At 40.8% G+C, this 14502-nt stretch overlaps 1 protein-coding gene across 2 annotated transcripts in view; it reads right to left on the bottom strand.

The window, feature by feature from the left end:
• Positions 1–3887: 3887 nt before the first annotated feature.
• npr2 (natriuretic peptide receptor 2) overlaps positions 3888–14502 on the bottom strand; it is a 56162-nt gene continuing 45547 nt past the window's right edge. For both annotated transcript variants that reach the window (XM_072371327.1, XM_072371326.1), the window contains 7 exons: positions 11003–11149; positions 10292–10415; positions 8352–8420; positions 8093–8267; positions 6790–6888; positions 4983–5074; positions 3888–4407 (listed from right to left, as the gene is read on the bottom strand). In XM_072371327.1, the coding sequence (XP_072227428.1) occupies positions 4345–4407; positions 4983–5074; positions 6790–6888; positions 8093–8267; positions 8352–8420; positions 10292–10415; positions 11003–11149 (769 nt within the window). In that variant the 3' untranslated portion in view covers positions 3888–4344. The remainder of the gene's footprint in view (positions 4408–4982; positions 5075–6789; positions 6889–8092; positions 8268–8351; positions 8421–10291; positions 10416–11002; positions 11150–14502) is intronic.

The following is a 14502-nucleotide window of genomic DNA, read 5'->3' on the forward strand; positions in this document are numbered from 1 at the left end:
GTATCACTACACTTCATTACTAGTTATTAATAAACAAGTTATCAACTAGAGCGATTAGCTTTGATTTATTTATTTTCTTCATTTCTGTCTGGCAATGACGACAAATCCCAGCGCCTGAAAGCACTCTTCTTCTTTTTTCTCGCCTTTTGACATCTCTACCAGGCATATTGGATGTTTTTGTAGAAACGATGACTGTAAATGCACTTTTAGCTGCAGCATTACCACCTTAAAAACAAGACAAAGACGCACACATCTAGCTGACGCTGTGACAGAACATAGCAGGTTTTTTTTGTTGATAAGAAACACTTAAAAATATATGTCAGCACTCTGTGTGAGTCTCCTAAGTCCTGCCCAAAGTATTAACGGTGGCTTTGCTGAGCGCAGCCACTAAACTAACTGCTTGTGACAACTAGAAAACAAGGGGCTGCATTTCTCCTCATTCTTTCTGTATTTTCTTGCTTGCACAGTGCTGATTTTCACTGTACGGTTGCTCTACTCTTATCCTTCTTTAGTCATTTCCCCCCATTTTTTCTTATTTTTCTGCTGCCACTTCTGTAAATATTAACTACATCATTTCCATTGCTTTTAAACATCGACACCACATACAAATATTTATTTTTTTACGCCCTGGAAACAGATTTTGAGAGCGTTGTTCAACTGTTGATCATCTTGATGAGGACCAGTCACCATCACTGCGTTTTCCAAGCTGGAAATATTTACAAGTTGAACCATGAAGAGGCATTCCACAAAGTACTGTGTATGACTCACTTAACGTTGAAAATGTAAATGTTTATTGTGTTGTGGAAGTCTTCAAACTCCTACGTATGAAAGCATGCTGGAATAAAAATAAACTACACTAAGAAAGGTTTGATAGGGGAGGTCAAAATTTGCATGATATAGTTTTTTTCTTAAACTGCTTCTGAGCTACTGCTTTGATTAGTAATTGAGTAGTTATTGGTTGGTGCTTTGTTGGATTCCCAGAGATTGATTTACAGTAAATGTTCGTACCCTATCAAATTGTGCAGAAAATGAGCTGCAACTGAATTCAGCCCCCTCTTACACACACACGGCCATTAATTCAATCTTTGTTATATACAGAATATTGCATATAAGGAGTTGTGTGTTAGAAAAACAAAGGAGACAAAAGACATGAAGTTAGAAGGAATGCTGCTTGTCTACTAACCATGCAACGGATAAAAGCTGGCTGTGCTGGCGGCTTGGTGGTGAAGTTCAATCCAGGTCATGTTGCTGAAAGTTGGATTTTTCTTTCAAAGTGGCGGCGCTTTCAGTACTTTCTGTGATTGAGCTCGACTGCTGCATCCTGCTGCCTGCCAGGAGTTTATTTACAAGCTTCATTAATCTTTTTCTATAATTTCTCTGTTGCTTTTTGCAGCCTTTGATTAGGGTAATCAAACGCCAAACAGCGAACAAAACACACTTTTCTCCTACACAGGATAAATGTCTTGTTATTGTCCTTGAGCAGAGCAGCAGGCATATCAGCGCAGAGGAGTGCCTCACTATCTTAATAAAGATTTGTGCTCACAGGCCCACAACATGCAGATGTGAACTAATACATTGTTGGGAGTCGCTGCATATGTTGCAGATTCTCTGTGTGTTCTGTCAATCAGAGCACAATTTCAGGCTTTACTGATCCTTTCTGAGCCTTCAGCAGGGATTAGCAGGCGGTAGCTATAGCGACAAGTAATTTTAGCCTCTATTTATGCAGCTTTTCTCTCCAAACATTTCATTATCTCACAGGATGATACAGGAAAACCAATTTGCTTGTGAAACACAGGGCCCCGAAGCAAATTTGTACTTAACATTTCAAATGAAATGAGATGCAACGATTTTCAGTTTTGTTTCTCCTCTTTAATTTCAGTTTTGCCCCTCTGTTGTGTATGTCTATGCAGCTGTGCCGCGCACACATCTGGCCTTTCTTTGTTTTCAACCCTCAGATAACCCTCCGGTCTCCGGTCACAACTCTTCTTTTAGAAGTCTTGGTCACGCACACGTATGTCACACACTGTTTTGACCCAGTTGCAGGGATTTTGCTTAAATTTGAAGCATGGTCCTCAGACAGCAGCTAAAGTAGCACTTACTGCTTTTCTGATCATGTGTCCAGCCGCCAACATTCCCAGAAGGCGACTGTTTTCAAACAGAGTGGCATTGAACTGTTGTTAAAGCATCCCAGATAGTGCTCCTTTTACAGTTCCATGTAAAGTCTTTGCTGCATGGACACAGTGGCACCTTAACAAAGCTATTTCTCAACCGCTACATCTATAATATATATATTTGCCATTAGCGTAACATTTAATTAGTGTCGGATGATAGAAACAGCACGTATTTCCTCATATGGGAAAAAAAACCATTGCAACTCATTAATATTGAATCAGTATGAGCCCTAAGCTTGTTTCCTTGCAGCTACATAGTCCCTTCCAGAGATTACAGTAAGAAATACCTGAACATAATCCAGAGAAACAGGAGAGACTATCCCTGAAATCAAAGCTAATGTTTGGCACATGTCAAATATGCCTCTTTCCACCTGCTGTCCCCTCAGTCCAGTGAGGAAATGAGCTGCTACAGATCGCTGTATCTCTGTTATTATTGCACAGTTGGCATTAATTGTTACACGCTTATTTTTAAGGTAATTTATTTCCTATTTCCAGGCAAAGACTGTATCCAAAAATAAATTTATTCACATCAATGTTTCATTCCACAATTCCATATTTCCTCATTTTTATTCTGTGTCTTTGACTTGGGAATTGGGAACAATTTTCACTGAAAATTGATGCAAAGCTGTTTGAAGTGGGGTTGCGTGTAGTACTTAGAGCTGGTAAGTGTCTTACATTCATGAGACGACAGTCAGATCGCTCTCAGGCTGAAGAATCAGAGGGTTTCCTGACAGGCTACAGATACTGAGCCATGAAGGAGCAAACTCTTCATCTTCTCAAACATTTTACTGCTGAACATGTCGGACATTCTGCTGTTGAGGAAGTTTAGGGGCGTATTGCGTGCACTCAAACTACTCTGAAATTTTAGGTTTGAGTTGTTTGAGATGGAGAAAAATTTGCTCTTCTTTTGGCTACCTTCTCACGTTGGTATCTGTTCATAACAGATGACGCTCAGCGTGATGAGCTGAGGGAAGTTAACAGGTCAACAGGAGGTTCGGCAGACTTTCCCTCCTGCAGCTCCTGCAGAGATGAAAATGCACAAACACACACACAAACACATAGCCACATACAGCGCCCTTGCCCCTGTTTCAAAACTGATAATGAGCACCTAATGAGCAGTGATGTCATTACAATAAAAACACTGCTGCCTGCTACTGACCTGCTTTTCTCCACTCCTTCCCTCATTTGTTCACAACTGCTTGCAGTTAATTAGGCTGCAGATACATGATGCTGTTCTTCTGAGGTTATCTTAAACAATGGCAGCGTAATAACGCTGGTAGCAGTGTGACATGTAAAGTTAAAAGGCTGAAAGAGCACAAGCGGGATAAAGTAGAACTAATTGTCACAATCTGTGCAAGGAAACTTACTGGACTGATGTCTATTGGAAGATAAAAATAGAATAATGAAACATTCAAAGTGTATCTTAGCTTGGGCACAAATGCCTTAAAAGGTTGCGCTCCTTTGCTGCATAAGCATCTGCTGTATTTCTGACCGAGCCTTGTGAGCCTGTCTGCCTTTTCTATGTGCAATTCTAATATTTCAGGGGTCATTTATAAATTATTTCTGGGCTAAAACTGGACGACAACGTTTGGGTGAGTGTTGTCAGGAGAATAAGGCCCAGATGCATCGTCCATATTTTTCTTCTGTTACCTTTTTAAGTAACTAAGTACAAAATAACTCCATAGAACTACTAAAAAATTCGGCCTACACTAAAAGTGAAAAGAAAAGTGTTTTAATCAGTTTATTGAACAAAATATTTTACAGTATCTTGGATATACATATATACATATTGTTTTGTACTGTCTTACATGATTGATGAACCCCTGCAGTGACAACGATTGTGATTCTGTGCCATCAAACTTCATTGGATGCTTCAAGAAAAATACTAATACATCATTGACCTCCAAACACATTATACAAATCTTAATATAGAAAGCACAAAAAATAAGATTTTATCAGTGAAAAGCACCAACTTCATACAAAAACAACTTTTCTTTTTTTCGGTTACAGTATGCAGGTAATAAATATACCTGGAATTCCCTCTGTCTTTGCCATAGGGGCTTAATCACCCTTTCTCTGCAGGGAAATCACCGTTAAGGACTTATTCTAAAACAAATAAAGTAGCTTCTGCTGTCGTCTGCCGCTGCTGCTGCGCTCACGATCAGCAGGCCTCTCAGATAACATACACATCAGTCTTCTCCCCGAGAAGCCAATACGTTCTCATTTTGCCTTTGCCCTGGAAAAACAAGGAGATCAATAGGTTCGTCAGTGGAGGAGGAGTGGAGGAGGCGTGGTGACTGATATCCCGCTGTTAGACTGCCCTTTATCATGGGTGACCCTGAAGCTAACTCTGTGTGATAAACTTATTCAGTTTTATGCTGAAACAGTCATCACAAACAGGAAATCAATCAGCACCAGCTTTGATTCTGCCCAAAGGAAGTGCTGCTCCCCCCCGCTCTGTTTCAGTGTTTTTTACCTAAGAGCTGTTTTATGGCAGCATATTGATTACTCCTCCCAATCAGTTAAAATCAACATTGGACTGGTGAATTGTTATAACCCTACTTTACAGAACAAACCACTGAATTGGTCAGTATAATAAGCCCAAATTGTAGGATTATCCACAAAGAAGCATTTAGTTTTAAGAGTTTTTCCCACTTAAGTGTCAAACTCCTCCTTATTTACTCCTTATTCAAACTGCATGCTCTGCCAGTTCTTTATATATTCTGTTAACAAACTACATTTAGTGGTTAGAAGTACAAGTGACACAGTAGAGGCTGGCATGAGGGCACTTTGTAAAGCAGGGCATCTTACCTTCATTTCTACATCTCCGCGTAACTGAAGGTCAAAGTAACCAAACTCATCCAGCACTTCTTTGGTGGCTGAGGACAAGTGGATCTTTAAGGCTGCGAAACGAATCGAAAGCACAACAGAAAACATTTTCAAACACGGCTCCATCATCTGAAATATCGCTGCACTTCTGCCGTATCAATCCTCAAACACAGACATGCAGAGAATACTGAGGAGTGAGACGAGCAGATGCACTCTGTCCCATCAGAAGCCAGCAGCACAAACGCTAACAGATGTGTTGTTTTGTTCATTTAACGCACACAGTGCAGAGATGTGAGACCTGATTCCTGCCTGTGAAGCTTTAAGCTGCACAGTTTACTGCTGGCTAAGGGCCCTGTGCTGTAAGCGCTATCAATTATTTACCAGATGAAGCACAATACAGGAAGGGACTCAGTAGTTAATCAATACATCTGATGATTCACTCGCAAAATGTCCAACCTCGGTTTCATAACGCTGGCTGCTGTCAGTGCTTGTTAGGAGCAGAAATGTCAGGATGCAGCTGTAAAATCTTTCAATAATAAGGTTTCAGTGTTATTTGAATCCTTACCAATTCTTAGGTAAATACAGCATTATTGTCATTATTTCATTACCTAAAACCAAGAGCCTCCTCTCATTCAATAACTCGTAGAGCCACCTTCAGCAGCATATCTTGAAGTAATTGTTTTCTGTGTGATGCTGTCACTTTCTCACGTTGCTGTTGAGGAATTTTGGCCAACTCTTAATTACAACATTGCTCCAGTTAGTTGAGGTTTGCTGTCGTTTGTTTATGCAAAACTCAAAGGTCTGGACTTTGACTGGACCATTGCACAACTTTAATCTTTCCTTTCAGCCGTACTGTTATAGATTTGCTGCTGTGTTTGGGATCTTTGGGCGAATGCATGACCCTAATTTCTCTGACTTTGGATGAACTTGCTGGGACATCCACTCCTAGGAAGATTGACAGCTGTCTCGAATGTTTTCTGCTTTTATGGAGGTGCCAACACCTGATGATCAGTTTATCAGGATTGTTTGAGCAGCACCTGGTTGCTAATTCCTCTCTTTATTCCTATGGAAGCAGCATGGACAAACTTTCAAGCACTTTTTCTGTATTTTTGGTAATTTTTCATGAAATAATGACACATTATTTAGGTAGGTGTTGACCTTGACCTTGGATAAGTGAAAAAAGAAATTGACGGATTGGATAATGATACATTTGAGGTTGTATTTACCTAATTTTAGAAGCTTTGCACTGAAAGGAGGACCTTCCTGTATTTTCACAACTGCACAACCAGCTGAGAATTTAAAACTTTTTCAGATCAAACCACATAAATAAAGCAGCTGTTTACCTGAGCAAAAACAACACTTTCTAAAACATTTGACTCATGATATTATATAATGGTATTGTAATATAGAATATGGATCAAAATCACAGACTTGTGTCTGACTTTTGGCCGCTGATAAGGAAAAACTGAGGATATAAAGAAAAAAGTAGTCCTAAAATCTATGAGAACAGAGCAGGGATTGCATCGAGACAAAGCAGAAGAATTATAATAAGATGACACTTAATTGCCCAAAGCGCAGCAATAGCAAACTTTAAGAAAAGAAGAAAAGGTTGAAGCCCGTTTCAACTCTGAAAAATCAAGCAGGACAGTGTCACCGCTTCATAGATTAGTGTAAAAACGATCCTCCCTGTTGAAATCCAACGGGTAGAAACATCTAACGGGCGCCGCCGTGAAAATAAAACCCAAAACAAAACGGAGCAACCACCAGTGATGGTGACAGCTGCACTCACCCTCTCCGTTGGACTCCATTCGGGATGCTGTGTTGACGGTGTCTCCAAACAAGCAGTACCTGGGCATTTTCAACCCAACCACACCGGCACACACTGGACCTGTAAAACACAGTCACATTTTACAGTGGCCAAAAAAAACAATCCTTTCACTTGTGATGATCCACTTCTGCTACATATCAAGTATCTGTATAACAATATAAACTGTTCCTCCATGAGCTGACACAGTCTAAACATCGTGTCACAACCCCCTTGTAAATGGCCTCAGATAGTGTTTATGCTCGCCCTGTATATGCGTATTCAGGGTTGCTATGTTACAAATCACAACTGCCCTTCGATTTACCGGATGGTCACTGCAGCTGCATCCAGTTAAACTAAGTAGTTCAATGCGAGATATTGTAATAAAACCTTTATTAAGGTTATAGTGTTTAACTGTGTTTACTCAACTTTAAGCTCATTGTGGAGGCTGCTGTCAAACAGGATGTTTTTGTTCTGTACAGCTGTGGGTTTATCTTTCAATGAGAAAATGACTTTTATTAACCTGTTAAAGTATTGCTATGATAAAGCTTATTTACTCGATTACTATCGAGATTCTGGGTGGGTATTTCTCACAGAGATGGTCGTTTGATTACAGCATTTAATTGTGGCTAAAAATGATTTTGGCTACAAAGCGAGTCAATTATTTTAGTATTTCTCCAAGCAGAGAAAGACAGAAATGTGCCTTTTTATTTATGACTAATTCATGACAAAATAAACAGGAGCATACAATGATTGAAGAGCCACTGGTTGATCAGAAAGAGGGAAGTGATGCATTAAAAAATCATTACCCTGGATTGATAAATATTCCTGGAGTTTGCAGAACGACAGCATTTAAGAAGCCTTATTCAGACCTTTGGGTGTTTGATTTGTTCAAACAGGTCAAGTGTCGCGCTCACTGCAGCTGAACGCCTCAGCTCAACTGTTAATGGACTCAAAGTGGATTTAGTGATGGGATGCTGATCTTCCTGTGCCACAGTTGGAAAAAAACCCAGCTCCATCAATGGGGAAAAAAAGCAAGGGGATAATTGCCATGAAAATGGAGCCCAGCGTGGATTGGAGCAGCTGTTTGTACGTAGGCGCGCTGAACTTGTGATTGCAGTGAGCAATTTTGTGAAAAACACTCAGGGGAATATTGCCTCTGGGAGAAAATAAATGATGGGCTTTGCCCATCTGGGCCTCATTCAGCACCTGGACGACATGAACACGGTTGAGGAAGAGCTTGTACAGATTTACACACTTCCACGTCAGGCTTAAAGGTCAGACTCACCTGTGTGTATACCTATCCGGAGTCTCAGCTGGTCGTTTTGCCTGTGCCGGATCTTGAATGTTTTGACCTGTTCTAACAAAGCCAGCGACATCCCGGCGATCTCTCTGGCGTGAAGTTTGCCGTTCCGCACGGGCAACCCAGAAACCACCATGTAGGCGTCGCCGATGGTCTCCACCTGAGGGACCAGTTGAAAGAAATCAGAAAAGCTTCTTCTTGTCATTTTTTGCTGTCGTGCACCACAGTAAGAAGTCTTACCCACCTTGTACACATCAAAGTTATCAATTATAGCATCAAAGCATGTGTACAGATCATTGAGCAATGTGACAACCTGTGGAGAGAGAAAGAGGAGTGTTCAGTATTTTTAAAACATCACAAACTAAATGAAGAGCGTAAAAAGTGTGGTTGCTTTTGTTAAAAGACTGACAGAGTAGGAGATGCATCTGCAGGACCTCACAGCCTCTAATGCTGAGCTCACACCAAACGATTTTCACAGTCTCAGACTAAAAAGGGAGTCTTTAGGAGTCTAACTGGAGTCTAACTGGAGTCTAACTGGACTCTCGGCGCGCTCCCGTCATCTCGATCGTTAAGTTTAAGGCGGTAATCTGCAGTCTGCGACCGCGTTTCATTCCAGTCTTTCCCTAGTCTTTGGATCATATCAACAACCAATAGATGAGCTCTGACAAAAACAGGAAACAGGAAGCAGACAGTCAACAACAAACATGTCGGCGGACGTAGAAGAACGAGCGATATTCTGTGGTGTTTTCTCTTCTTTTTGTTGGGTTTTTCACTACAAACCACTGCACAGACCAGAGCAGCTGTAGCTAAAAGCTGCTTCTGCTACATTTTTGTAAAACTTCTGCTGAGCATGATGGGAAAAAATCTAAAAATCTAGTTGTAGTCTTGTAAATAGTGACCCTACAAGTTTCACAGTCTTTGTAAAATCTTTAGTCTGAGGCTCGTCTGGGACTAAAAACTGTAAACACTAGTCTTTAGATGTGAGCTGATAGTCTTTTAGAGTCTTTTCTAAGTCTTTTCAAAGTCTTCTGGTGTGTGGGGAGCATTACACTCTGCTGGATGATTGCTGCTGAGGCTTGCTGACAAACACATTTACAAGAAATCTTCTTCTCCACCCAGCTTCAGATCATGCTGCATTCGCTGTACATGTTTTACTGTTTTTATGTGCCGCAGTTCGACATATAACTTGCACATATGACTCGCTATGTGCTCTCTCATATGGTAACAATTGCATGGAGGCACAAAGCTGTAGGACAGATCTCAAAAGAGATGCCATGGAAGAAGGTGCTGAAGACCAAATTATGTCAACTTGTGTGGAAAAAACATAAATTATCTCCTTAATGGCACATAGTTCCTTTAACTTAAATGAATGACATGACATCAAGTTAAGAAGGTCCCATCCCACATCTCTAAAATCTTCTGGGTGCAGGTGGCATGTTCCCAACCTGCCCTTACAGAGAAAGATACGTTTTAGAGATGCTCTGCGACATTTTAATGGATGTTTGGGTCCAGGGCCCGGACCAGGTGGCATATCTGATTGACCTGAGGTTGCTGCAGGCACCATTCAGGGCTGTAAAAATGGCTGCTACCTCCCATATAGTATATTCTTCTAAAACGATGTGGCAACACTTTCTCTGGCATCCTCTTTTCTTATAAATAATACAGATTTATTGATTTGGTTTATTCAAATTGCATTTGTCACGTCTCCTTTAGTCTCACTGGCATTACAGCACTTATCATCTTTCTGGCCTTGCACACATATTAAGAGGAATTCTGTGAAGATGAGTGGAGCAACTGTTTGTATTTAGGCTGATTTCACTTCATTTGATGTTGTTAGTGCCCATCAGCACTTGAGACCTAGTGTTTAAAGTCTCGAGACCTCACAGAGGTACTGAAGCAAGTGGAAGATGATGTGACTCAACTCTGCGTCAACATACTCTTCCATCTAGCAACTTTACTATTCTGAGTCACAGTCTGTGTGTGGGAACACACACTGTGGGAACCATGAGACACATTGTAGGTAGAGACCTGAGACAGACGAGCATTTTAATGCACGAGCGGAGAAGGAAAATTCACTGCAACTCTGATCACGACCAGAGATTTTCAAAGCTTACAGGTTAACCTGGGAGACGATTAGAAGCGTTTTGCAGGCGGAAACAGTGAGATGCTTTGATGGCAGCGTACCTGTAGCGGCGTGCTCTCTGCAGACATGGATGTGAAGCCGACGATGTCGCTGAAGTAGATCGTGACGCTGTCGAATGCCTCCGCCTGCACCGTCTCACCCCTTTTTAGCTGCTCTGCTACTGAACTGCATGCAGACAGAGAAAGGTCAAGCTCTCCACACTGCAAGGACAGTGCGCTCAGAAAAACAAGGAGGAGAGTAAGGACCGTGTGACAATTCAAAGACGAGATGTCTGAAAGATTTGGCTGAATGCTTGCTAACTTCGATTATCCCCAGATGTCAATTTTAGATGTTCATTATCTTATTCTTAAGGCAAAAAGCACTGTGACAAAGCAGTGAGAAATTCTATCTGTCCTTTCTCTCAGGCCTTTTTCTGATGGGGAGGGAGGAGGAAAAGAGGATAAACGGTAGAGAAATAGTGGATTTTTCTACTGTGGTGTTATCCTAAACTCTCTGTTATGTCTGTTCTACTGTCTCCCCTTAATGAGCAGTTTGCCTGTCAGCTCTCTCTGCTCCCTTTTATCTACAGTGTGATCACACCGCAGGGAGATGTGTTTCTACTAATAATGCACAGGGTTGGAAGAATTCTGAGGCCTTAATTAATATAAGGATTAAGCACAGCTGACAAATTGGCACTGGGACATTCTGGTAATCCACCCAGTTTGCTGGTTTGAAGATAATTGGAGTCAGAACAAAGGGGCCAATACACTTACTGTGGTAAAATTTGATAAAGGAGATTTTCGGCTTTTCGTTTCTCCTCTAGGTAGGCTTGCGTTCGCTCCTCCACCAAGTTCTCCAGGTTGTTGGCGTACTGCTCCATCCTGGACAGCAGGTTGTTAAGAATGCTGGTGCTGCCCTCCCTGTGGAACACACAACAAAATCTGCTTTAATACTTCTGGGAAAAATAGCAACACGGCAGTGAAAAGTTCTGATTTCTGAGAAAATGTAACAAAAACTAGAACTGGGTAATCCTTCTCCTTCAGTTCCCCTTTTAATTCTCTGTTGCCTTCGCTCTGAGTTAATTCATATCACTTAAATTCTGCCGCAGTTAATCAGCACCTTCGACCAGTTTTAATTCTTTTCATTTATTTATTCTCTTTAATTGTGGCTGTCATTTACATAGTAAAAACGAATTTGCATTGATCTTAAATGTAAAATAGGCCAAGTCCAGGGACACTTCTTGTCTTAACACATTTGTAATTTCTGACGAGGTTGGTGTGAAGGTGATGAAATCTCTTAAAGTGGCCGGTGACAAACTCTTGTTTCATCCAGAAACAGAATCCAGTGTAAAGGGAAGATGACAAAGAAAAATCAAGTAGGGGTTGAGCTCCAAATCCTCCACATCCCACGTTTTCTGCGATGGAACCAACGTCATCTTTTTGTTGCCCTGCACCATTTAACACTTTATGTGTTGTCTCATTTAGTTTTTTAGCATAAAAGCCTCCTTCTAAAGCCATTTTCGCACATGAATAAACCTCTGGAGAACGCCTGTGGATACGGGTCTGGACTTTCTCCGCAGTTGTTGCTCACAGATGCACGTCACAGTGACGTGAACGCTGACATTTTGGTGCTCAAAGCAGCCCTTCCCGAACATGCCTCGATAAATTTCAGGGCTTCAGTGCATGTTTAAAAAAGGACTTGACACTGAAGAGAAGCACACACAATGCCTCTTGCCTCATTTCAAAACTACTGCGTCATAATGTTTCCCAAAGGTTTTTATTAGGGCTGTCATAGTTAACGCGTTAATCGTGATGAGATTAATAAAAAACGCGTACATTTTTTTTGATCGCAGTCTTAGCAATTGGCTTAATAAATAGGAGAAAAGTCAGAATCTGATGTGTCTAATTCCTGCAGTTTTTCATTCATTTAACTGTCATTAGGCCCTGTTCTGTTGTTTGTTGTCTTCTACCTCTTCAGTTTTAAGACCACATAATTGTGGCATTTTATGTGCTGTGTTTTAAATAGACACTTCAAGTGGGTCTATAATGTACTTATTTATTTCAAAGAAGAAATAAAAGATAAAAGACATTTTTTCTTTGTGTTTATTTCATTCTAACTCTGTATTTTTATTATTGAGATTAATCGCGAGTTAACTGTAGAAAAAATGTGATTAATCATGATTTAAAAAAGTAATCGTTTCACAGCCCTAGTTTTTCTTATTATATAATATGTGTATTGTGTAATGTTTGTGTCTAAGGATTTTTCTACATTCACATGCTTATCCATACACATGCATTTACTCCGACAGAGCAAAAAGGTGACTCATCCACGCCACCATGGCAGCTAAAAGCATCAATGTCTGGCATTCTGCCAGTTTCTACTGGGTCACACGTCCTACACACACCCACACATGTTGTTTAAGTGTAAAGACGCAAATATCAGAGGGAGACATAAAAGACCGATGAGCATCAACACACTGAATCCGATCACATAGGCCTCATACTCTGTACTGACCCACACATTATACACGTCCATATTTTCCCATCACTGATTCATACTAATAGCAACAGTGACAACTGTCAGAAAAGGCCTCGGGACATGGAAGCAAATTTCCCTCTCCACAAACACGTCCTTTACTTCAGGATCCAAACAAGCCACGCTCATTTCCAACAGTTTTCACCAAAACACATTTTAAATCATCCAAAGTTCAATCAAGCATGTTTCTGAAAAAGTTGGGATGCAACTGGAAGGAATTATTTACAAATCATTTAGCCATAGCCCCAGCTAAAGGTTTAACAGCATCAAAAATCCAAAAACCATGAGGAGTGGATGGAGGAGCAGTGCAGGAAAGACAGGCCCAATAACCTAAAAAAACTAGATGCTTGTTTGGGTATTCACAGCAAACTTTGCAAGCCACTGTAACGTTAGCATCTGGTGGAAAGGCTAGTGTAGCTAACGGCTAAAATAATCATGAAACCGTTTCATCAGTACACAGTGGGACACTTGCACATAACAACGTGAAATGAAACAACAGCGAATAGTTACACCAGTTCTGTGAGGAAAATTAATCTGAATCATATTACAGCTTTAAAGGGGCATTTTGTAGTTTAGTGACACCTAGCTGCAGAGCTGGAGGTTGCAGCCAACAGAATACTCTCTTACCTTCCATGTTGGAGAAATTATGTAGATTTAAGTAGCTTTCTGCAGTGATTCTTATTTGCACACAATTCTGCACCAATACACATAGAAAGACATTATCCTACATATAAATACTTCCATCTCAAAAGTCGTGGCCATGGTTGGTCCGAATGTTTGTCTCGTCACGTGCTTCACTTTTAATTTCTCTTTTTTTCTCCAGAAAAAGTTACGAGAACATCAAACATTTCACTGCTGCACATAAAATAATGTATGAAATTATTTTTAGCACTGATGATAAACAACGAGAGACTTGATGTGCACAGCGAGGGGTCAGCTATTCACGGTGCCAGCTCCTTGTGTGGGTCAAACCAAACCGTTTACTGCTGAACACCCTGCTTGTTACTGCACCCTTCAAGCCCAACTCACACTCGCACACCAAAAATAACAGCCCATCCATCACTTCATGTCAACAACATGCATTTACCTAATGAAAATAACCAGCAGACAGTGCATTAACGCACAGGCTTCCGAGGTGAAGGGCCTCATACACATGGAGAGGGTCTTTGCACACAGCTGTCAAGAGCATCCTTGAGTGCTTCTGAGGTTATCAATCATATGGAGCTCTCTGCTTCAATCCCACTCCAAATGGAAAGCTATACATCACCAGACTCATCCTGTGTAGAATTACAGAGCTAACGGACGAGGTCAAGCTGAGAGGAAAAACACTCGAACAGCACACTTCTGTTTGTACAGTCACTTCAAAAACACCTGTTTTTAGGTCACGTCTCCAACCAGTCAGCGCATGCATGTCTCAGGATTCAACCTTTCAGATGGTTTACTACAAATCCAGACACACGATAATCTGCCTATCAAGTCTCATCAACCAAAAACACGACTAAATGTAGTTCAGATCAGCTGATTATAGCCATCTACCCACTAATAGTCACACAGTTGTAATTATGTGATGATGCAGTAATAGAGCTGCATTAAAGCCCGGTCGGGAGGTGTCAGGGGTTCACAGACCATTGAACTTAATTTCCTGTTTCACTGTGATTGTGTTTCTCTAATTCCTTAATGCACCATCATGCAAACCATATGTTTAAATATTGTGCACATTTATTAGATTATGACTGTA

This window comes from Leuresthes tenuis, unplaced genomic scaffold, assembly GCF_036924035.1.
Source record: "Leuresthes tenuis unplaced genomic scaffold, fLeuTen1.0.hap1 SCAF_19, whole genome shotgun sequence".
In the NCBI taxonomy this organism is placed as follows: Eukaryota; Metazoa; Chordata; class Actinopteri; order Atheriniformes; family Atherinopsidae; genus Leuresthes; species Leuresthes tenuis.